General features: G+C 41.7%; 1 protein-coding gene across 2 annotated transcripts; it reads left to right on the forward strand.

The window, feature by feature from the left end:
* Positions 1-25387, forward strand: SH2D1A (SH2 domain containing 1A). Of its 2 annotated transcripts, none has more exons than XM_075538258.1 (4): positions 1-137; positions 13820-13883; positions 23331-23475; positions 25347-25387. In XM_075538258.1, the coding sequence occupies exons 1-4, from the start codon at positions 1-3 to the stop codon at positions 25385-25387; spliced, it is 387 nt and encodes a 128-aa protein (XP_075394373.1). The 2 variants fall into 2 exon arrangements, with proteins under 2 accessions (XP_075394373.1, XP_075394374.1); XM_075538259.1 differs by having other exon boundaries at positions 23331-23466.
* The last annotated feature ends 541 nt before the right edge of the window (positions 25388-25928 follow it).

The following is a 25928-nucleotide window of genomic DNA, read 5'->3' on the forward strand; positions in this document are numbered from 1 at the left end:
ATGGAGGCAGTGGCCGTGTATCATGGCAAAATCAGCCGCGAGACCGGGGAAAGTCTCCTGCTCGCCACAGGTCTGGACGGCAGTTATTTGCTGAGGGACAGCGAGACCATCCCGGGTGCCTACTGCCTCTGTGTACTGTGAGTATCCTGCTGCCATGGCCCAGGGCCGGGCCTGCAGTGGTCAGTTTAGTGCCAGACCTGGCACCTGCATAGGCTCAGGTATTTATGGTGGCAGGCATGGAGAGCAGAGGTGCCCAGAATTCCCAGAGGCCACCTCCTCTGCTTGCTCAGTGGCCCTGAGAGCTTCTCCTGGTCCATGCCATGGCAGGGGTGAACCACTCTTTGACCTGGGACTGGGGATTGATGTCCTGAGTTTGCTGTGTTCCAGGAGGAACCAGCGTCTTCTTTGGAGTCCCTGGCAGAGCATGTTCTTTTGGATGGGGAAGCAGGGCCAGGCTCTTGGTTTCAGATTTGTCCTCTAGTAGAGATCAGCAAGGTGGATCCCCAGAATCATGGACTGACCAGATTTGGGGCGACCAGCTCCTGAGAAAAGGCAAGGCCACCCTTCTACCTTTCTAAACAGGTCATGGCAAAGGAAGAGCAAGGAATTCAAGGAGAGGAGGAAGACTCTGACCTTGAGCCCGTGGCCAAGAGAATATAAAGCCACTTAGGTCGGAATGGCTGTGAAGTGGTGGCTGGGACCAACACTGCCTGACTGAATCTGCTCATTTAACGTCCTTCAGAGGAGCTGTGCAGGGTCTGGGGGGGGGGTTCAGAAAGGACCCTATGTGAGAGGGGGGGAAAAGCCAGGACTGACAATAGTAAGAAAGGACACAGAGGGGGAAACACCCTCCTTATGATTCACTCTTGCTCGTGGCCATGGGCTGTCTCAGGTTAAATTCTCATTTTGAATCAGATGCTCTTTCATCATGGTTCCCTGGCTCAGAGTCAGGCAGATCTGATATCGGAGCCTGTTGCTAGTCAGATGCAGGCTTATGACCCCTGGCGAGTTAACCTCTTGGTCCCTCTGTTTTTGCATCCTTAAATGGGGATGTACTATAACTACGGGATTGTGAGGGTTAAACGTCTTTATCCCACTGCCAGCAAGTTGATTCTGACTCCCAGCAACTCTACAGGACACAGTGGGCAGAATTTTGTGAGTTTTCGAGACTGTATCTATTTATGGGAGTAAAAAAACCTCGTCTTTCTCCCTTAAATAGGTGTCCTAATGCACACACACAAAAAAATTAGCACTGGACTCGGCACATAACACATGTCCAAAATGTGTATGCTAATGTGACCTTCTTCTCTTTTTAAGCTGGCTTCCGTTTAGTGCTCTTGGGGATGCATTTCTAGAGAAGAGGCTAGCCCAGCCCTTTCTGGCAGCAGAATAAGAGCACCCAGAAGCCACCAGGCCTGCACAGGAGTTCCTAGGCAAAAACAAAATGAGGGGAAATGGATGATTTTTGAAGTACCTCCTGAAGATTAGATGGCGGGTGGAGTTAGAGGACATTCATTTGTATGCTGGTTTTTGAAAATGACCAATCGGTTTCTGGAACTTTTAGGTTCATCAGAATACCCCCGGATTTCTGGCCAAGCTAAAGCCATTTATTATACAGAATTCAATATGTGGAAGCTATTCAGTTTCTGGGGCTCAGATCTTCGTGGTTGGCTTATATTATTGCCTTCTCCAATTAGAAACTATGAAAGGCCAATGACAGAGAACAGGCGTCTTTTCTTATCAACTGGAGGTGGAAGAGTGAGTGGGAGGTGAAAGGAGCTACTTGACAAAAAGCTGACAAAGGGGATGATGGGCCTGAACCTGTTGTGGTGGTTAGGTACCATTGAATCAGTTGCAACTCATAGCAAGCCTATGCATATCAGATTGAAAGACTTTGTGGTTGTGTGCCTTCCTCCTAGTGATTACATTTGGGCCCATTGCTGAGGTGGAAAAGAAGATACAGAAAAAGCCTGGGGAGGGGAGGGAGAACAGGGAAACAGTATGTGGCAGAACTCACCTACGGCTTCAGGCCTGTTGGCCACTTTGCTGTTTCTCAAGGACCTTTCTCATGCTCCCCTTGTTGGGTCTTTGTCCTTGTTGGTCCTTCCACCCCAAATATATTTAATTCTTATTCTTCAGGGAAAATCTCTTTGACAACCCTGTTTAAAGTGAGTGTCCTCTCTCCGTTTCTGCTTTGCTATCAATTTGTCTTCAAGGAGCTCAGTACACTCTTCCATTCCTTCGTTTGCTTATTCCAGGCTGGGCTCTCCTGCTGAAATGTAACCCACATGGGGGATGGCACGGCTGTGTGCATCCAGCACCAGGAACACAACCTGGCATACAGTTGGTACCCAGTAAATTTTTTTCAGTGAATTCATGAATTATTAAGATGAATCCTCTTCTTAACTACAAAGAGCTTAAGTTTGGTATCAAGAGTCCAGGGTATAGGCCTTAAGGAAGTCATTCAACCTCTCTGGGTCTCAGTTTCCTTATTGTGTAAAAGGAATAGCAATGTATAAGCAAAGAATGGAACATTAACCTCTTTCCCATGTTGGCCGGGACCCCATAAGGAATTCACTTATGCAAGTTGGAACTTCTCAAATATATACTTTTCACAGAAAGTGAGTCTTGGTTCAATGGATTTTAAAAACGACTCTTAGCTTTCCATCAAATGCAGTTGGGAGGCAATTTGAGAGTGTCTCAAGTATGTCTTTTTATTAGTACACAGGAGCCTCTAAGTCTTTTGGGACACATAGCCAAATTGCTCTGTTGCAGTGCATGGGAGAAAGATGAGGCTCTCCATTCCCGTAAACAGTTACAGTACTGGAATTTCACAGTTCTACTCTCTCCTGTAGGGTCGCTCTGAGTTGGCATTGACTCCAAGGCAGTGAGTTTGGTTTGGAGTTGGCAGGGATAAACCCAAACCAAACCTGCAGCTACTAAGTTGCTGTCTGTTCTATAAGACAGAGAGGAACCATCACCTCTGGTTTCCAAGGGTCATAAATCATTGTGGGAGCAGAGGTCCTCATCTTCCTCAGAAGATCGTTTGTTGACCTTAAACTAGCTTTTGGTCAGCAGCCCAATGATTAACCCATTGCACCACCAGGGTCCCATTCAATACAAAGGCACATTGCCTTTTACCAGACTTCCTCAACTCTTTTGATCCTAGGATCTTCTCCCTTCAAGCCCTTATTTTATATTCTACCTTGAGGGTTATCGAATAGTTTTTTTTGTGATATATATAAAAATAATCTGGGTGTTTTTCATAAACTGAGATATTCCACGTCCCATTTTGGCACTACACAGGCATAACAAAGACATCATTACTAATCTGAAGACAAAACACTTTTGTGGATGATGTGTTGTTGAAATTAAAATGAAAAATGTCCAACACATGTCCAACCATTTAATGTTTTGTCCATTACTGTTATCTACGAAGGTCTTGTGGTGCTTGAGTTTCTGTCTTTTGATTGCATATACCTTTTCAAATAATTGCTTGGTGCAGGCGAGTCCATTCCTACTCTTAGTGACCCCATGTGGCCGAGTCGAACTGTCCCCTAGGGTGCTCTAAGCTGTCCTCTGTCCAGGTCTTTCCCCAGAGGAGGCATCCTTTCTCCGAGCAGCTGAGCACTTCACCTTTGCACGACCAGGGGCCCTTCTCTCAAACTCTGCTCGCCTCTTTCTCTAGGGGTGAATCCTTTAGCTATGGCCTTTCAAAGTTTGTCTCAGCTCACTTTCCGAAAACCGAAATGCATTTCTAGTTCTAGGATGGCTTGTCTTCAAGTTTCTCATGCAATCAACTATTCTACATATATCTAGAATATTTCATAGTAAGTCTTTTTGCAAATTGTCCCCTCTGGGCTTTCTGCCGCTGTAAATCGTCACAGCAGCAGAACGCCTCCTCATTTTCCCATGGAGCAGCTGGTGGGTTTGAACTACTGACCTTGTGGTTAGCAGCCTTAGCTTTCGATATGTGGATGACATCATTTTTATTGTTTTATGTACATTTATTCTTTCATGATCCATATTTCACTCTATGAAGTGTAACTTGTATTTATGTTTATGAATATTTTTGTCATTATTTCCAAATCTGAACTTTAAAAAGAATTATTGTGACTCAAAGAAAAAAATGTCCTTGTGCCCATGTAGTGCTTAATGTTGTTGCAGTCTTCCTTTTGAACAATTTTATGGGCAGCTAATTCACATACCATACAGTCCAATAGTTCAATCTTATTCAGAAGAGCTGTACAATCATCACTACAATTTCTTCTTTTGTGTCTTCATTGTTATTAGCTCCCCATTCCCCTCTGGGCATTTTCTTTATTTCTTTAACTTTTTTATTGTGAATTAGGTGGGGGCTATATGTCAGATCATTATTTTTGTACAACAACTTGAACTACTTCTCAACCTTCTCAATAGCGTGCCCTGCCTCCTCCCCTTCTCTTTCACATCTGCTCTTTTGTAGGGTACTATCTTCTCCTTCATCAAGTTAGCACCTCTTTTCCGGCGACACTCCCCCCGTGTTTTGAGGTCAGAAAACATGGACAGCTCAGGATCGTTGCTGTATATACGAGCACCAATTCTTTTTCCCTAAATGGCCATTTTAATTTATATGCTCATCAATAATGCAAAAGAGTGTGCTTCACCACAACACCCGTTGCTGGCAATGGGTGTGCTTGTCAAAGACCAATGCTCCTTGAAATATGGTCTCTTGTGCTTTATTTTGTATTGTTCTCTTTAATGATTGAATGTCGTTTACATGGTTATTAAGTTGTTGTGTTTCCTTGGTCATGAACTAGTTCTTTGTGCACTCTGCCCATTTTGGCCACATGGATCATACTGCTTTTCTTTCTTTCTTGACTTTTAAAAATCACTTTATTGGGGGTTCATACTGTTTTTCTTAACATAGTTTGAGTTTTTATGCATTAACCCTTGATGGATCTGTTGTGTTTGTTGCAGGTTTTCCCCTCAGGTGAGTGTTTGGTGTTACTGTTTCATTATTGTTATTATTTGATATACAAAACTAAACAGTGTCAGCCTCAGCCCTCAGATCTGTCCCTCACTTTGCTCCCTAGCTTAGAAAGTCACTCCTCTTCCAGAGATGTCAGAAAACTGCCTTTTAGATTTTCTCTGAAATGTGTGGCTCAGCTAGTTCATATTTAACTCTTAAATTCCACCTGGGATATTATTTAGATGTGAAGAAAAATCTAAGTTGATTTTGCTTTCAGGTAGCTCAAATTGTTACAACATGATTAAAAAATAGAACTTCCATTTCCTATTGTTTGTTAGTTTATGTCCCCATGTATAAAACTCTTATGTATAGCAAGTCTTTTCTCCAGACTATTTGACCCATTGGCCTATTTGCTCTCGTATTTCTAGTACTAAGTGTGATTTTCTTTGAAGACATGAAAAAGTTATTACCAGTAGTCACTTTTGCCTATTGGTACTTTGAGATGAACTCTAGAATCATTTTGGAAGGTCAAAAAAAATCCCTTTGGCATTACACTAACCTAATTAATAATTAAGTAAGTACCATTATGCTTTAAAGAATTTGGTCTTCCCATCAAAAACATAGTTTTTGATAACGATGATAACAAAAACATAGCTCCCTCTATTGTTTTCACTCATTTACTCTTGCATTCATCAGCATAACAGGGTAGTTTTATTTCTAGTAAATGTGTACATGATCTCCCCATTGGTTTCTATCATAAATGAGCTCTTTTTCCATTGTATTTTCTGTTGCCTAACAAAACTACTGATTTCATGTGTGTTTCTTGAATTTAGCCAGTGTGCCGAGTGTTCTTATGAATGTCATGTTTTTCCCCTTTCTCTTTGGTATTCTAGGTATATCGTTTCTTTACCTACCTGCTCTCACATTCCTTCCTTTCTCTTATTCAAGGTAGACAGCCATTAGGTAAACTCTGAATGCCCACTGAGTTCACTTGATGATGAAAAGAGGAAAGCAATTTGAAAATGCTTAGTTTGAAGACATAGTTCATTTCTATGATTGTCGTTCTTTTGTTCATAAATGATTTTATTTTCCACTTTTCTGGTGTTCTATCGGAAGAACAAATGCTATTATGTTTTATAGCCTCAAGGATACCTAATGGAGTCACGTGACATATACGTCTTTAGATAAAAGAATTATCTCTATTTGTTCTTTAAGATTTACAGGGATTCCAAGGAATACATAAAATGTACTGGAGGAATGTGGGAGACAGGGACAAAAGAAAATTCCAGCTAATCGGGTGTAATAGAGGGAAATTATGTGTCAACACACTCACCAAAATGATGATTAAAACCATTTACATTTAGATTTTGAGTACAATTGGATATGCACTGGTGACACATTTATTTTCATGATAATGTAGGCCACTAAATTTATTTTGTATTTTGTGACTACAATCCATTAATGTGAGAATAAACATGAAGACCAGCCTAGAATTACATTTGCCATATAAAGTCACAGTTGACAGTATAGGATTGAAATGGCAAGATGTCATTTAGCATAAGCAAAGGGGAAGTCTGAGCTGGCCCCTTCTGAGTTCTCTTCAAGTGTCCTCTTTCTTTCGTTCACACATTCCCTCTGGGAGTTAATAATGTTAGAAGCCAATCTAGGAGAGAGGCAGCAGAGACTGGTGGTTAAGAGCTCCAACTTTCCAGGCAGAACTCTATCCTGTGTATCCTGGAAATACCCCTTACTTTGTACCTTGGGCAAGGGATTTCACCTTTCAGTGTCTCCATTACCTTATCTGTAAAATGGGGATGATGACAATAATAGTACTTACCTCATAGGGATGCCATGAGGATTCTGAAAGACAGCAATAACTGCTATTCAAAGTTCGATCATCATCCAAAATCCAAAGAAAGCCATTGATTGAATTCTGACTCATGGAGGCTCCATCTGTTACAGAGTAGCACTGTGCTACAGAGGGTTTCCATGGATGCAATCTTGATGGAAGCAAAATTTCCACCTTGCCACTGGTAGGTTAGAACTACCAACATATGGGTTAGTAGTTGATATCAACTACTGTGCCACCCAGGAATATTCTTAGACCATCATTCTCACTCAATTTTGACTCATAGCGACCCTTTAGGACAGGGTAGATCTGTGTTTATAGGTTTATAAGATTGTCACTTGCTATAGGAGTAGAAAAGCTCATCTTTCTCCTGCAGAGTGACAGGGGGCTTTGAATTGCTGACTTTGCAGTTAGAAGCCCAACATGTAACCCAGGGTACATAAAATGTTATGAAGCAATTCAGGGGAAGGGGAGGTTATATTTATTTGTTGTTTGCTAACAAAATCATCCCACTATCATCATGCCTTACATTTTGCACAAAGCATTCGTTTATATAGACATAGAGGAGATGAGGCCTAGCAAGCTTTATTTGCAGTGTCATAAAGGACTCAGATATAGTTACACCTTTTGGTTAATCCTTGAAGTGGTATAAAATAGAGATTGATGTGGTTTTCTCTGTTCCAAACTAAGATATGTCCTCCAAACTGACCCACTGAGAAAATAAGCCAGATTGCTTTTTTCTTGCTGATTTCTAAGCAGAACTTAAAAAAAGAACAGAAAAGGCTGGGGGAATCTTTGGTAAAATAAAGGCACGTTCTAATATTGCTATGAACTGTTCAACACATGCACTATAGCCATCAAAAAGCAAAATATCAGTGAAGAAAATCAATTCATGGCAATAAGAAAAAGAAAAAACTCTACTGTTATCGGTCTATAATTTAGTTCCCAGTTTTTTTTCCACTAGAAACTTTGAATATCAGGCTTATCAACAAGTTCTACAAAGGTATCAAGGGGAAAAGAAGCGAAAATTGTTTTTCATATTAAATAAGGGAGTCAGAGTCAAAGAATAGCCCAAAATGGATGTAACAATTTTATGTCAGCATACTCCATTTACTTTAAACATGGTGAAAAATATAGGGGTTTAACACCTTTACATTTTGCTATACTTTTGTGCTTTTTTGGGTACTATTCCCTTATTATGAGTAATAACTCATTATTTAGGGGTGTTTAGCTTGATTTCCTCATCTATCAGTCTGCCACAGTGTAGTGACTTGCCTGTTGCTACGATGTTGGAAATCCTGTCCCCAGTACTTTAACTACCAGCAGGGTCGCCCATCGTGAACAGGCTGCAGAGGAGCTTCCAGATTAAGACACACTAGGACACAGGACCTACAAAGAGACGTGAAAGGCATAATCAGTGGAAACATATGCCTAGTAGTAGATCACTGTCAGAGAGATGATGAGCTCCCCAGGGTAGAAGGCACTCAAACTACGACGGGGGAAGAGCTGCTTCCATGAAGTAGAGTCGGTCTACACGATGTGTGTAGAGAAAGACTTTCGGGCCTTCATGCGCGAATGCGGCACTCTTCAAAATAAGAAGAAACAACTGCAAACTTCCGTTAATAATTGGCACGGGGAATGAATGAAGTGCGAATCTGAACAAGTCTAGGGAAGTCATCAAAACTGAAACGGAAAGCAGAGAGATTGACGTCCTAAGTACTGGTGAGCTGAACTATGCAGTGTTTTGTTCTGATGGGCAGAGGGTCGCTATCACTTGGGGTCAACGCTAACCACTACACTGAGCTGAAATGGCCTACTCGTGGCATTTTTGAGTCAGGTATATGGTCTGTCAGGAAAGACCAACTGGAGAGAAATGGTGTCACATTTACTGTCTAAAACCACCTGTGACATGCAGATGATACAACCTGGCCTGCTGAATGTGAAAATAAGACTTGAAGCACATTTAGTGATGAAAATCTAAGATTTGGAGAAACATGGACCTTAGAAGAAGGTCAGGTTCAAAATGCAGATTCTGAGTCAGTAGTTCTTCAGTTGGGACTGAGTTTCAACAGGTCTAACAAGCTCCCAGATGATGCTGATGCTGATGCTGCTGGCCGGGAGACTGAAATCAGAGTTACAAGGCTGCAGCTCTCTCCCACTTGTGACCAACTTCTGAGGGTCGCCTATACGTACTCGGTCAGCACTTCACCCCTTCAGTGATTCGAAAGTGGGACAGGTGAACTGTTGGCTATTTGAGGTAATGAAACCATTTTGTTCATTCAGAAATTTGAGAGGATGAGGAGGGTAGGAACTTCTTACTGTTAGATGATGTTAGTCACAAGGAGTGGTGTGTATCATTGGCATCAGGTTGTTCAGAGACTGAAGAAGGTAAGAACTTTTGAAGTGGTACTCAGGTTCCTGCTGCTTAACTGAAAGCAAGATAAGATCAGGTTCGTTAGGCAAGGTTTTTTTTTTCCCTTCCAAAACAGAACCACTTATTTTGACTAACTGAGCCTGACTTATAGTAAAAGGATAGAGTCATTGTATTTTTTAGAGACCCGCTGCTTTAGAAAGTGAAAAACTGGCTGCTTACCATTGTTGCTGAGATTTTAAATAATGCATTTTCACGTTACCCTTAATGCTTCCGAATTATTGTCCTTAATCGCTTCCCAGAGAGAAAATGAAACTTAAGGGTCAATTCTTTTTCCCTGCTTTTATCTCCATTTTGCTGCGTTGCTTTAAGAAAATCACTTAAAGCCCTACGTTTCAGGTTCCCATGGTGAAAAATAGAACTCAAAGCTCTTGCCTTGTTCCCTGTAGAGTACTTACTGAAATCAGGGGCTCTGAGGTAGGTTTCAATTGCTTAAAAAAAAAAAAGGATTAACACTGTAGCAGTTTATATTTATTCAGCATGTTAGGTGCAGGAGCATCTCAAACTATTTTATATAAGATCTAAAACTTAATGGCAAACACTACATAACAAAAGTGGAACAATTTCATATGATATTATCGGCAATTAAGTGACCTTTCTTCTTGTGTCTCAAATCAAATGAAACCGTTTAGAGTGTTTTCGAAGGAATTGCTTGCCCTGTACGTAATCAGTATAGATGAATATTGATTGAAGCCACAGGGATGTAACTCACCTATTTAAAGACTTGTAGTTCTCAAGAGGATTACTCGCAAATGCGGTCCATTATTCAAGCATGACCCTCAGTTTGAAAGGCTTTAGCCCCACATGTTCTTGCAAATGTAAACACGTTTATTTTAATCAGAGGTGGGTGCTTGGAGGTCCTAATCAAAGATCTAATATTGATTGAAACGTGTGCTCCAGAATAACAGTCTGAAAATGTATTAAATAAAAGCTTATTGATTCAGTTCAGATTCATACTTGGAAATAATTCCATATAGAGATTACATTGTTGTGACATTAAAGTTCGCCAGGCAAATTGTGTTACCAAATATATACTTTAGAGAGGATGGCACTGGACTGGGCAGTGCTTGGTTCTGTTATTCATAGGGCTGTTGTGAGTTAGAGCTGACTCGATGACACCTAACAAAACAACAACAATCACAACAGTACAATATAATAAATCCTATAGACATATTACAGTGTGAGGATCGAGAGTTGGGCCTCTGGAGGCAAATGGGCCTGACTCCAATCCCCATTTTGCTGCGTGTCCTTTAGTGTGGCTTTGGTGACTTCTCAAAATATCAGTTTCATCCTCTGTAAAATGAATCCCACAAGATAAATTGATGTGCTGTTCAAAAGAGATCATGTGTGTAAGACTCTTGGTGTAGTAGAAACAAATTATACAAATAAGTGATAAGCAGACATCGACACCAAGTAATGGTGGAGAATAATTACTCCAGAAAATGACAAGCTGTCTTCAAGTACTCATTTTCATTACTCCTGTAATATGAACTCTCATAATACACGCACAAGGGCAGTTCTACCTTGCCCTGTAAGGTCGCTATGGGTTGGAATTGACTAGATGGCAATGAGTTTGGTTTTACTCTCATATTATAGTGTATTATTATTACATGCCAAAAGGTTGATGGTTTGAACCCGCCCGCAGTTTCACATGAGAAAAACCTTGGAGTCTCCTCCCATAAAGATTACAGGCTCCGAAACCTTATAAGGCAGTTCTTCTTTGTCCTATGGGGATCAACTTGACAGCATACCACAATCATATATTATAATGCAAATGAATATATAAAACCAAACCTACTTCAATGAGTCAACTCTGACACATATTGACCCTCTGTAGGGTTTCTCAGGCTGTAGATCTTTAGAGGAGCACATAGCCTCATCTTTCATCCATGGAACAGCTGGTGGGTTCAAATCGCCAACCTTGCAGTTTGTGGCTCAATGCTCATGTTAGCTACCTGGGCTCCTTAAACTAGTACATTGTAGTACTACATTTTTCTATATAGTACAGTAAACTCACTTCTCTCAAGTTGATTTCAACTCACAGAGACCTTATAAGACAGATTGAGGGCTTTTATGTATTACATCAATAACATTATATTGCTATTTCATTAATATATTACTATTTTTAAGTTCCTTAACCCGGTGAAATGCTGTTTGCACATTAATGCTTTATATGTGCTTAATAGTAATGACTCCCCAACTAATATGCTTGACCTCTTTTATGATTTTGATTTGTGTTCCACCTTTTTTCCTCCAGAGCATTTGGCAGTGATAGCCAGGCACCCACTAGATTCTTCTGGTGTCAGGGATGTGGACAGTGATGTTTGCATGGTCCACTAGTCAATTACACTAAAAGTTTCCATGTGTATTTCCAGTTGTATCACTTTTCATTCCTCCAGATGGGGTGAAACCAATAGTTGCACGTTAGGTGACCATTCAAGAGCTTTCAAGACCCCAGTTGCTACTCACCAAATTAGGATGCACAACAATGTATTTGTGGGTTCTATTATGGACATTGACCTCGGTGTCTCGCAGTCTATGGTCCTGAGCTCGTAGGCTCAGAGACTTATTTCCTCAGGATGTTTGTCTATCTCTTAAAAGTTATCTTCAAAAAAAAAGTTTTCTTCACTTTTTCCCAATGTATGTGCGGCACCACATTCATGGATTTAGTTGCAGCAAAGGTAAATTACCTGTGTACAAAAATCCTCTGTCAAACATATATTTGTGGGTGTACTCCAAATCTCCTTCCCTTGCCAGTTACTGCATCTTCTTGGAGACCATGTGATTACAGGATTGGCTATGTAATAGGGTTTGCCTTTCGTCCTTGTGCTCCTCCCAGTGTCTTCCCCTGCCTCCATTAGTTTGGCCAAATCCCCTCTTACTGTGCAGTCTTTCTCGTCACCCAAGTGAACCCCTGTTTACCCTCAAGCCGGCGACTTACCCTCCTTTGCCTCTCTCCCCTGGTACCAACACGCTCAAAGGATGTTTCTTTTAGTGTGAACTTTTGACTTTTTACAACAGTGTTGTCATGCAATTGCTATCCTTTGGTGGTGGACTAATTTCGCTCAACACAATGTCCTTCATGTTCCTCTATGCAATGAGCTGTTCCCACGTTTCATCATTATTCGATAATGTTTCGTAGTACTCCATTGTTTGTATACATCAAAGCTTCCTTTTTTATTCTTCTGCTGATGAGAATTTTGGTTATTTCACCTGGCACTATGGTCGTTCATCAGCTCGGGGACAGAACTTGCTCTCATGGCTCCATTTTTAGCCAAACAATATACATATCTATAAGGGGGGATGATAATACTAGTGAAGTATGTGCACCTTAAAAAATCAGCCATTTCTGATACAAAGGGTAGTGTTTACCCAAGGGCATAGCTCAGAAGTTCAGTAGGGTTAGGCAAGAAGGAGGACTGGGAACAGGCAAACAAGGAGGAAGAAGGATAAGCAATGTTACATTGAGGGGCTAGCAGTGAAAGAGATGAAACAAAATGCGCATGAATTGTTGAATGGAAAACTGATGGCTTGCACGTTAAACCTTCCTCTAGATCACAATAAAAAGTTTTTAAAAATAGCAATTGAATGATATAGGAGAAGAGGATGGAGAGTTGACTACTGTGGAAGAAGATGGGCTGGTGCTGGAGATTCCAGGTTTGCTTCTACTGTGGGCTTGGGGATTTCCTAATGGAGTCCATTTCTTTAAGTAAGCATCAAGGGTGGTTTGTACAGAGGCGCCCCCCCCTGTCGAAAAAATTGTCTTGTAGCATCTGAGGTCCTTGGTAAACTCTATGAAACATTTTGGAGACCCTTTCTGTATTGGGATCTTGCTTCTCGAACTTTGCTATCCCCACTTCAAAGAACAGCATCCCTGTGGTGTAGTGGTTACGAGTTGGGCTGCAGTGCACAGGGTCAGCAGTTGGAGACTAGCAGCTCTGTGGGGGAAAGATTGGACTTTCTACTTCGGTAGACGGTGATAGTCTTGGAAACCCACAGGGGAAGTTCTGCCTTGCCCTCTAGGGTCAATATTGACTCGAGGTCAGTGAGTTGTTTTTTTGAGAGGATTTACAGCAGTCTGTTCTTAGGTAGGAGTTGTCTCTAAACCAGAGGTTCTAAACACAGGCCCCATAGTTACTCAAGTATGACTAATAGTTACCTGTCCTCAAAACGTCTCCTGCATAAAAACTCTCCTCATTTTCTGTACTTTGGAGAAATTTGTAATTTTACAAATGGTTGCCCAGCTGCAGTTGTAAGATTCCTTCAATAAGTCTCTTTGCTTAAAAATTTTAAAAGATGATAATTGGTGAGAACCATTTAATTCACAATTTCTACCTATTCCAACAGGCCTCTAGTTTTCTTCTGTCCAAATACTCTGTCAACTAGACACATCAGGTCCTTAGAAGTATACATTTTAAAAAGGCAGACTTGGAATTGTGATTAGGCAGATAGTAGCAATTTAGAAATGCTCAGCTTTCCCCTGTACGAATGCAATCGTTCGTCACTTTTATTTGAAAAGGCAAGCTCAGAGGGAGAGCAGTCATTGTTCTTTTGGAGTTTCTCAGTAATCAAGTTTATTCTTTCGCAGGTTTCAAGGTTTCATTTATACATATCGAGTGTCCCAGACAGAAACCGGTTCTTGGAGTGCTGAGGTATTGTTCATTTATTTATGTTTGCTGCTGAGGGTCTCGTGGAGGTGCTTGAAGTTTTGGCTGGTTTAATAAATGTGTAATAAAATTGTAAATTATTAGAATGTCCATCAGATCGTTGAGATGCCTTGAGACAATTTTGGTTCCAGTTCTGACCAGCCACCTTGGTATAGAGTGATCTGAATCTGGAAGCAAGATTTTTTAAAATTAATCATTTTATAGGGGGGGTCTTTACAAGTCTTATAATAATCCATCATTCAATTGTTTTAAGCACACTTGTACATATGTTGCCATCATTATTTCCAAAACATTTTCTTTCTACTTGAGCTCTTGGTATCAGCTCCTCTTTTACCCCTCCCACCATTGTGAATCCTTGATCAATTATATATTATTATTGTTATTTTGTGTCTTACACTGTCCACCATCTCCCTTTACCCACATTTTTGCTTTTCATCCCCCTGGGGCGTGGGCTATATATCCAACACTGTCATGGGAACCCCTTTTCTCCCCCTCCTCCCCCACTGTGGGGGAAATGGCCGGCTCCCCACAACTAACCGCAGGTTCGATAGGTGCAATTGTATGATTAATATATATATACATATATAAAGATTATAATAAAGTCATAGAGAGCATGAGAGATAAAAGAGAGATTGAAATAATGGAGTTAGACACATTTCATAGTAGCATGCTCACCTCAGCCCTGCTTGGTGGTTTACATGGAGATGGGAGGCCGAGTGCAGGAGAAAGGGGAGGGGAAGGAGGACAAGGGGAAAGGGAACAGGGGAGAGAGGACCAGAGAGGGGAGGGAGCCTAAGAAAGGCCAAGAGGGATCTTTATTGCTAACCCAGGCCTATATACCTTTCGGGGGAGTGCAATCCCACAAATTACAGATAAATACATATATCACAGGAAGGGGTTGCACTATAGGTTATACAGCAATGAGAGGGGGACAATTTAGGGATATACATGCAATAGGAAGAGGAGGGATTGGGGGTATACATGTGACAAGAAGAGCAGATCCTAGGTTCAGGATGGCAGCCTAACTCTGGATGTCACTGAGTTACTTTGACCTGTTCTCTGGCTCACTACAGAAACCATTATCAGTATGATGTAAGCCCACCCTGCAGGAACCAAACTGATGACTGCAAGCCTTTAGGGAGAAGTAGCCCATTGTCCTTAACAGCAGAGTGGGCCCTACCTGTGGTTTGACCAGTCACTAGTCTGGCAACTGACTGCCTTCAGGGAGGATGTCTCTAAGCATCTGACTTCCCACCATAGGCTAGCAAATAGTCTAATGTTTGACATGTCTTCAAGGGAGACAAAGCTGGAAAAAAGTCTCTTTATAATCACAATCCCACCCCTACTCCCACCATTCCCCTACCCTCATGATATCCTACTCCCACTATTGTTCCCGAGGGTTTTATCTATCCTGATTTCCATGTGTAGAGAGCTCTTGTCTGTATCAAGGTGGGTACTCTGGTTTAGCCTGATTTGTAAGGTGGAACTGGGTCATGGTAGTGGGGGGTGGGGGAGGAAGTGTTCGGGAACTAGAGGAATGAAGTGTGTTTTTCGGTGCTATACTGTACTCTGGTTGAATCGTCCCTTCTTTATAACCCTTCTGTGGGGGGATAGCCAATTGTCTATAGATGGTCTTTGGGTCTCCACTCCAACTCCCATCTTTCACATTGATATAATTGTTTGTTTTGGATCTTTTGATACCTGATTCTGTGCACACCTCATGAAGGAAGCAAGATTTTTAAGAGATAAAACAATGTGTTAGAAGTTCAGTGACCATCAGACTAGACAGGAAAACTCCTAACGTTCAACAAACAGACCTTAAACTATTTTCAGGCTTTCCTTTTATTTGTTTCTTTTGCTATTGTTGTCATTATTTTGTTTTCTTTTGTTGATTTGTTTTGCTCTGTCTTTTTTTGTGTGTGTGCATATTATTATCTCTGCAGGTATATCTAAATAAGATAGGCTGGGTAAACAATCTGGAGGAGAAAAAAAGGGGACTGGTTCCCAGGGGACATGGGAGAGGGGGAGGTAGGGGCAAAGGAAGTGGTGCTAACCAACCCAGGGACAAGGGAACAACAAGTGAGCCAAAATCAGTGGCAAGGAGGGTGTAAGAGAGCTGGTAGGGATTGATCAAGGGCAATGTAACTGAGAGGAATTACTGAAACCCAAATGAAGGCTGAGCATGATAGTAGGACAAGAGGAAAGTAAAATGAAATAGAGGAAAGAACTAGGAGGCAAAGGGTATTTATAGAGGTCTAAATACAGGCATGCATATATGTAAACATATTTACATATGAGGATGGGGAAATATATTTATAGGTTTAGTATTAAGGTAGAAGATAGACATTGGACCTCCACTCAAGTACTCTCTCAATGCAAGAACACTTTGTTCTATTAACCTGGCATTCCATGATGCTCACTTTCCTCACACGATCACTGAAGACAAATGTGTGCGTAAGCAAATGTGGTGAAGAAAGCTGATGGTGCCCGGCTATCAAAAGATATAACATCTAGGATCTTAAAGGCTTGAAGATATACAAGCAGCTATCTAGGTCAGAAGCAACAAAGCCCACATAGAAGAAGGAGACCAGCCTGTGTGATCATGAGGTGTCGAAGGGATCAGGTATCAGGCATCAAAGAACAAAAAATCATATCATTGTGAATGAGGGGGTTGGGTGCAGATTGGGGACCCAAAGCCCATCTGTAGGCAACTGGACATCCCCTTACAGAAGGGTTGCAGGGAGGACACAAGCCAGTTAGGGTACAGTGTAGCAACAATGAAACATACAAATTTTCTGTAGTTCTTAAATGCTTTCTCCACCCCCCTCCACTATCACAACCCCAATTCTATCTTACAAATCTGGCTCGACCAGATGATGTACACTGGTACAGATAGGAACTGGAAACACAGGGAATCCAGGACAGATGATCTCTTCAGGACCAGTGGTGAGAGTGGCGTTACCGGGAGGGTGGAGGGAAGTTGGGCTAGAAAGGGGGAACAAATTACAAGGATCTATATATAGCCTCCTCCCTGGGGGATGGACAACAGAAAAGTAGGTGAAGGGAGATGTCAGACAGTGTAAGATATGACAAAATAAAGTATAAATTATGAAGGGCTCATGAGGGAGGGGGAACGGGGAGGGAGTGGGAAAATGAGGAGCTGATACCAAGGGCTCAAGTAGAAAGCAAATATTTTGAGAATGATGAGAGCATCAATTGTACAAATGTGCTTGACACGATGGATGGATAGATGGATTGTGATAAGAATTGTATGAGCTCCCAATAAAATGATTAAAAAAAAAGTTCAGTGACTAGCTGGAATTTTAGAATGCAGATCAAAGATAAAACCAAGTGCACTGCCATTGAGTCAATTTCAACACCTGGTAGCCCTATAAGGCAGGGTAGAACTGCCCTTTTGGGTTTCTGATGAAATGATTATACCAGCAATTGTGTGTGTGTGTGTGTGTGTGTGTGTGTGTGTGTGTGAAATGATACCAATGCAAGTGTTGGCACTGTAGAGTGGATGAGGGAGGAGGTTAAAAATCATGACCCATCTGGTACCCTTATCTCTTAGGGTCAGAGTTAGGGTTAGGGTTATTGTCCCTTCCTGCTAACTTTATGACTTTGGACAGGCAATTTAAATTTGTTGTAGCCCAGTTTCTTAATCTTTACAATAAGCCAAAGTATGGTCTATAAGACTCATTTAGAGGAGTACATGAGATAATGTATATAAAGGACAGGCACCCTGGTGGTGTCGTGGTTTAAACATTGGGCTGCCGACTACAAGATCAGCTGTTCAAAATGACCAGCTGCTCCAAGGGGAAAAGATCAGGCTTTCTACTCCTATAAACACTGACAGTCTCAGAAACCCACAGGAGTGGTTCTACTCTGTCCTATAAGGAATCCAACCCAGGAACAAGTGAACTAAAATCAATGGAAAGAAGGTCCTAGGTTGCCTAGTGGGGCTTAATCAAGGGCAATGTAGCAGCGACAAATTACTAAACCCGAATGAAGACCCATGATGGTGGGACAAGAGGAAAGTTAAAGGAAATAGAGGAAAGAACCAGGAGGCAAAAGACATTTATAGAGGCCTAAATACAGGCATGTGCGTTCATAATGTTATGAATTAAGGTTGCAGATGGACATTGAGCCTTGACTTGAGTACTGCCTCAACACAAGAACACTTTGTTCTAACAATCTGGCTTTCTGTGATGCTCACCTTCCAGACACGATTGCTGAAGACAAAATGGGTGCATAAGCAAATGTGGTAAAGAAAGCTGATGGTGCCTGGCTATCAAAAGATATAGCTTCTGGGGTCTTAAAGGCTTGAAGATAAACAAGTGGCCATTTAGCTCAGAAGCAACAAAGTCCACCAGCTTGTGTGACAATGAGGTGTTGATGGGATCAGGTATCAAGCATCTAACACCTAGAACTTAATAATACTCAATGTGAATGGGGGGTGGCATGGAGTGGAGACCCAAAGCCCATCTGTAGATAACTGGATATCCCCTCACAGAGGGGTTGCAGGGAAGAGATGAGTCAGTCAGGGTGCAGTATATCACCGATGAAACACACAACTTTCCTCTAGTTATTTGGTGTTTCCTTCCCCCCACTATCATGACCTCAATTCTACCTTATAAAATAGATTAGACCAGAGCATGCACACTGCTACAGATAAGAGCCTGCAACACAGGGAATCCAGCATAGGTAACCCCCTCAGGACCAACAAGCAGAGTAGAAATACCAGGAGGATTGGGGGAGGTGGGGGGAGAAAGGGGGAATCGATCACAAGGATCAATCTAGAACCCCCTCCTAGGGGGATGAATAACGGAAAAGTGGGTGAGGGGCTACGGAGGATGATGTAAGATATGGAAATAATAATCTATAACTTATCAGTGGGGGAGGGAGGGGAGCTGGGGGAGGGAGGGGGAAGAAACGGGGAGCTGATATCAGGGGCTCCAGTGGGAAGAGAATGCTTGGAAAATGATGATGGCGGCGTATATGCAAACATGCTTGACAGAATGGATGAATGTATGGATTGTGATAAGAGATGTAAGAGCCCCCAATACAAGTATTTTTTTAAAAGTCCCTATGAGTTGGAATCGACTGGATGGCAGTGAGTTTGAGTTATCTAAAGGAAGCTCTTCATCATTTGGCCTGGTGTTGAACAATGTAGGGTTGTATCGAGTCAAAGGGTAAACTAGCTAGCACAGGAGTTCATAGAAGGAAGCGTCTTTGCAAGAGTTATAATAATCAGGACTGCAGGACGAGTGGGGTCAGGATTTCGAGCTGGGCCTCGCAGGTAACTTTGGATGAGTGGAATAGAGAGGCGATAACAATGCAGTGGATTTTCTACTGGCTGCAGAGTTCTAGTTTCTTCCACCTGGGGGTCTTGGAGGTACTTGAGGGACATGAAAGCGAGAAGGGAAGGTAAATCAGTGTGATTTGGTTCCCAGCCTGCCTTTGATGGGAGCGGTTCCCCTCAATTTTGCTTATGAACTGGGAATCAGAGTAGGATTTCATTAGGAAAAAAACATTCTGTTGCTTTAAAAATGAGCTCTCCATAGCATAGTGCGGTGGTTCTCAACCTTCCTAATGCCGTGACCCTTTAATACAGTTTCTCAAGTTGTGGCTACTCCCCGACCATAAAATTATTTCTGTTGCTACTGGTATGAATCGGGTGACCCCTGTGAAAGGATTATTTGACCCCCAAAGGGGTTACAACCCACAGGTTGAGAACCACTAGCATAGTGGGTTATACATTGGTCTGCTAATCACAAAGTCAGTGGTTCAAACTCACCAGAAGAAATATGTGACCTTTTGTTTCAATAAAGTTTGACTGTCTTGGAAACCCACAGGGGAAGTTCAGCTCTGTCCTATAGGGTCATTATGAGTCGGAATACACTCAATGACTGTGAGACGGCCTGAAAATGTTAAAAAGTCTCTATGTCATTCCAAAAAAGTTCTGTAGAGTGAATTTGTTTTCACCAACCAAGGTATCATATGCTACCGATGTGGAAGTCTCCACAATGCAAAGGTACAACTTCAAATAATGTCTCTGGTTTCTAACTCTTTAAAAGAGTTTATCTTTACAAGGAAATACTTCATTATGAACTGTTTAAAAACACAAATGTTAACTGACCCCTGTTAACAATCAATCTAGGTATGTAAAGAACTTTAAAGTCTAGATGTTAAAAAGAACTAAAAATCACTTTATCCTTTAAAAATCAGCCATTACCTAGCATCCTCGAATTGTGGACTGCCAACAATTAATTCTGCTAAGATGAGCAAGGGCAAGCTTCCAAATGTTGCCATTTCACATCAGGATCATGACAGCTAGAGTGTGAACTAGAGGAAATGCAGTACCATTTGTAATCAGAACTATTTATACCTGCTTTTTAAAATAAAACGCCTCTGCATCACTGTCGAGAGTAAACCTCATTTATGGTTATGAAAATGTGTGTATAATGTGGTCACCTTTATATAGTTGCATATCATTTGACCAGCAATAGCCCTTTTCTCTGTGGAGGTAGCCTTCAGCTGAAGAACATATTTTTTGGGTTGTAGAAAGGATTCTTTGGGTTGAGCAACCTGGGTTATAACGTGCTCCTCTCTGCTTCCAGTGTAATGCCATATGAAGATTTACCCATGCTTCGTGATCATGCTAAAGATGACCGAGGCGATGAAACAGAAATAGCATCGTACTCTGTGAAGTCTGATCCCGCTTATATAATAATATCACTATTAAGAGAGCAGAAGGTTGATATGGATTAGCCTCACAGAAAAAAGAGTTCAGAGTACTCTTTAGATTTATTTTTCAAATCTCCTATGGCTACTTCTTCCATCTATTAAAGGTGCCTTCTTATTGATGCTCTCTGCTTAGGCGAATATTAAATTAGTGTGTGTTCTCAGAGCTCATGCCACCTGACTGCAAGCACTTCCTCTAGAGCATTTTGGTGGCCAGCTGTGATCCAAACATGTTTGCACAGACGATTAAGAGGCGGCAGAATGAAAAATGTAAACGTGTGAACAATAGCTGAATTCAGCGATAGGATGGGAGTTGTCAGTGGTGCCATTCTTGTGGTAAAGCCATTTGCAGAACCGGGTAAATGATAGGCACTTGGGCTGCTCTTTGGAGCAATGCTTTGGTTCGCCACACTTCAGGAGTATTCGTGGGAATAGCACACAGTTGCCTAGGCAAGGCTTGTGCTGGGAATGGAGAGAAATCTGGAAGTTGTTGCAAGTGTGGGCTGAAAATGAACCTAGATTGTCTGTCTAGTTTCAGGTAGACTTTTAGATTGGATCATTGTCTCATGTGTCCGCTTAGTCACGTGTTTCAAGGGAAAAGTTACTTTAGAAATTGTACCTACAGCCGATCACACAAAGAATATGTGCATTGCCAGCCACTCATTTCTAACTCCAGGCTCACCTTCCTGGATAGACTTCAGTGTCTTCGAGCTTGGATTATCAGATGTTAAAGAATTATTAATCTAAGCAATACCTACTAAATTTATTAGGCTAAGCCAATCCCTATACATTTGGTCAGTCATTTGCCAATGAAACATTACATCCCAAATCCAAATTACTCTTGTATACCCAGTGCTATTATTTCTCTCCATTAGAATGGATAATCAAATGTTACATACTTATCAATCTTCAATGCCAAAAACAATGCGCCCGTCAACTAATGGCTTTACAAGCCACAAGAACAGCTAAAAAGATGTTGGGTTTGAACTCGATCCACACCGAGGGAGTGCAGTTTCTCTCTATCCTAGTGACTAGCATTACCAGAACCTGTTTGGTACAGTCCTGATCTTAAAGGCAAGAGACCAGGTCCCAGGAATCAAGTGCCAGTTCTCTTCCTTGTTACCTGTGTGACCTTGAGCAAGCTGATTAGTCTCTTGCACTTCCATTTTCTGATCTGTCAAAGGAAAAGAACTGAATCAGCCCAGGACCGCTGGCCTGTGAGGAAACAGGGAGGCAAGACATGGGAACCTGCTCTGGAAACCCCCAGCCCCAAACCGGAAACCCTCAAGAAGGCACAGGAGGCACGCTGTGTCTCTAAGCAACAGCCTGTGCAAGTTGTTGATGCAATTTGGGAGCCAAAGAACCGATTGGACCCTTGCAAGAATGGTCAGGGCTTATTTTGGGTGAGCAGGAGGGTTTCAGGAAGGTGTTGTGAGCATAGGGATTTTGCTGGATGGAAGAGTGTTCCACATCGACTGCGATCATATGGGTATACGTTATCTTGGAATAAAAACAATCATTCTCTGGAGACTTTGCATTTTTTTCTATGAAAAAATTCCATATTCCAATGTAGGACATGACCCAGCTTTATTCTCAACAGTGCGTTTCCTCCAGGGAAGCTGACAGAGGGCTTCATGACCGCCTTCGTGCTTTCTCATTAAATGCTGAAAACAAAACAAAAGCAAACAAACAATCCCTCAGCTCCCACCTCAAAAGACTTCCACATGGAACAACTGAAAAACCACTTTCTAAAACAAAACAAAAATGACACACAGAGCCATCGTTCCATTGCTCATAGCAATCCTGACTGACCATGTCAACTGACACTTGAGGTGAGGCCCCCAGCTTGGCTCCAAATCTTTTGCAGAAAATTGTTTCGAGTTTATTGTTGTTCTTTTGGTAAGAGAAAAGATGTCAGGGAAGGACTACATTTTAATAATCACCTGCAAATAATAAGCTCCTTAAAAAATAAACAGAATCATAAAGGCAAACTTATACAATCTTGGATTTTCGTGTCACAAAGAAAAATCTTGTCACGTGAGGTGTTCACAGAGAGGACAATTTCAGGACAGGGAAGTTTCTCAAGGAGGAAAAAAATTCTTGGGCAGGATGAGGCAGGGCCTATTGTGAAGCGAAAGAGTATGCGGCCTGCTAAACAGTCCCTGTGTGTAGCACAATGACCAAGGTGCCGTTTCCTATGTAGCAGTTTATACGGTGGCATGATGAAGGGTTGTTGTTGTTGCTCCTTGGGCTTTTTATTAATGTCCTGTAGGATTTGTGTGTGTGTGTGTGTGTGTGTCCTCTTCTGTGTTTAGCAGCATCCTATCTGTAGGTGAATTCATTGTGCGTAATGGCTTGTATTCCCTTAGAGGTTCGGGATCTTGAAGGGTAGCAGGCAGGAAGGGCAGGGCGAAGAGCATTAGTATGTGTAAACTAATAATACCCTTGGGAGAACAGAAATGACAGCTCATTAGCTCCTCTTGTGGGGAAATTCAGCCAACCAAAGTCAGCTCTTCGGGAATGTTGTTTTCCTTTCTTCCCATGTGTTCAAATATTTGAACAAGTTACACAAATGTTATCTCTGTAGGCATTCCTCACACATTTTTTAGCCCCCCCCCACCCGCCCCCAACTCCCTGCATCATTATGAAGTAGGTGAATAATTTGCTTGGCCTTTTATTTTCCAGACAGCTCCTGGGGTCCATAAAAGATTTTTCCGGAAAATAAAAAATCTCATTTCAGCATTTCAGAAGCCCGATCAAGGCATTATAATACCTCTGCAGTATCCAGTGGAGAAGAAGCCCTCTGCTAGAAGCACACAAGGTACTACAGGTATGGAGGACCATTCCTTTTTGATAGGTTTTGGAAGCTCAGTCTTATGAGCCAACATTTTCATTAACCGTCAGTTGTAGAAAGTTCTGTAGGACAAATGACTTAAGAGGGGTAAAACAATTCACATGCTGTGATTTCAATAGACTCTACTATAAACTTTTACTGTCCTTTGGGTGGCTCAGATGGTTAGTGCTTGGCTGCTAACTGAAAAATTGGCAGTTTGAACTCTCCAAGTGGGACCTTGGAAGAAAGGCCTGGCAGTTTACTTTCATGGAGTTTTAAAAAATCCCAATCCCGGGGGAAAAAAAATCCTCAAACTCAACTCACTGTTATCTGGCCAATGTTAATTCATAAAATCCCTGCAGGACAGAGTAAAACTGTCCCTGTGTGTTTCTTAGACTATCGATCTTTAAGGGTCTAGAAAGCCTTATCTTTCTCCTGCAGAGTAGCTAGTGGTTTTGAACTGTTAGCCTTGCAGCGGGCAGTCCAATGTCAGGGTTCCTTATAGTCAAAAAAATCCAATGGAGCGATTCTACTTCCTAATCCGTGGGGTCGCCATTAGTTGCCATCAGCAGGACAGCCCAAGACAACAGTAGCATAGTTAAACTTTTAATAAAGCTCTGCCAACTACCTCCAATTCTCTGAGCCCAACAATATTTCAACTCTCTTGCCCCAACATTAGGAGCCCAGGTGGTGCACTGATTAAGCACTTGACTGCTAATTAGAAGGTAGAAGATATGAACATGCCAGCTGCTCCATGGGTGGCTGTCGTGGCAACAGGCTTCAGTACAGACGGACAACCTCAGACGCCCTAGGGGACAGTTCTACCCTGTCCTGCAGGGTTGCAATGAGCAGAATTGAATTAGATGGCAAAAGTGTTGGTTTTATGGGTTTGTCCCATCTTGATCTCTCCAGCCCCTTTTGGAGTTACTTAAGTACCTTTTCACTATACTAATCTGGACAGTACACCTTTGGATGATGGACTCATTCAGATACCACCTGGACTCTCCTTCACCTTCGCTTGGACATTTGGTTTTGTGTCAGGAATGTAAAATCCAATATTAGCCAGGCCCACATGACTGAAGTTTTGAATTTGGGGTGCTTGAATTAAGGGAATTTTATTGTAGCAAATGATATTGATTTACTAGACTTTATTATTACACTGGCACCATTTTTTTATCTCCTGAGTAAAGCAATTTTAGGATATGTGTCAAGCTAGACAGCCAACATCTGCAGCCATCTGATATTTGTCTATTGAAAGGTATTAATCACTTGTTTGGAGTAAGGATGTGCCTTGATTGAAAGGATAAATATTTATGATAAAAGAAAATGAATGGTTCTATCCTTTTTGACAGTGAACCAGACTCAGGCATAAACTGATAATTAGACTTAAGCAAATAATGAAATTAATGAATAGTTAGCCTCTATAATGGAAGTGTAAACAGAATAATATTTTACAAATTGGCCAATTGTTCTTTTCATACCAGTATTGGACCTTTTTTTAAAAAAAATTCAGTTAAAAAAAGGTAGTTGCTCGAGGTAAATGCATTGCAGCCTTGTTCGTTAAATGCAGTTGGAAACTTTAATTACGACAAATTAGAGTTGAAGGAGCCTGGACGCCACAGTGGTTAAGCACTCAATTTCGAACCAAAAGATTGTTGGTTCGAACCCACCAGTGACTCCTTGGGAGAAACGACCGCGTGATCTTCTCCCATAAAGATGACAGGCTGCAAAGCCTGTGGGGGCGGTTCTACTCTGTCATACGGGGTCCCTGTGAGTCAAAAGGGACTCCGGGGCACCCAGAAACAAAGTGTGCATTTAGTTCTCATTGTGACAGTTCATAAGCGTTTTTTAAAACGATTTTTCTTTAGGGAGAAGAGAAAACCCTGATGTCTGCCTGAAAACACCATGAAGAAAAAGAAAGCACCTCCTACTTTATTTTCAATAATTTAAATATAAACTAAGTTTTGTAGATGATACAGTTGAGTGAGCCCCACATGCATTTCTGCAACCATCATAGACTTGTCACGGAAACATCTAGTACAATGTTACAACCCTGAGTAGAAAATGGGGATTGAGGGGGTGGGGTGGGCGAAGCAATTGGATTATGTTCAGTTTATTTCCAAATGGGAAACAATTCCAAGCATAATGTATATTTTCTAAAAGATGGATCTCACGTTTTACCATCCATGTAAAAGTCACCCTCATTGGGGGGGGGGCATGTGGGGAAGTCAAAAGCACCATTGTTAGTGAAATGTTATTTTGATAGTTACAACTTTTCAAACATTTTGTAGGTGTCTTTGTCATGTTTGGGTCCCCAGAGGGTATCATGCGCTCTATTAGCTATGGCATCCTAGATTGGTTTGGGATTTCTCAAACTGGGCACTAGAACAAGTACCAGGTAAAGAGGGAAAATACTGTTTGATTCTGAAAGTAACTGCCTGTCCAGGGCT

The sequence above is a fragment of the Tenrec ecaudatus genome, chromosome X, assembly GCF_050624435.1.
Source record: "Tenrec ecaudatus isolate mTenEca1 chromosome X, mTenEca1.hap1, whole genome shotgun sequence".
In the NCBI taxonomy this organism is placed as follows: Eukaryota; Metazoa; Chordata; class Mammalia; order Afrosoricida; family Tenrecidae; genus Tenrec; species Tenrec ecaudatus.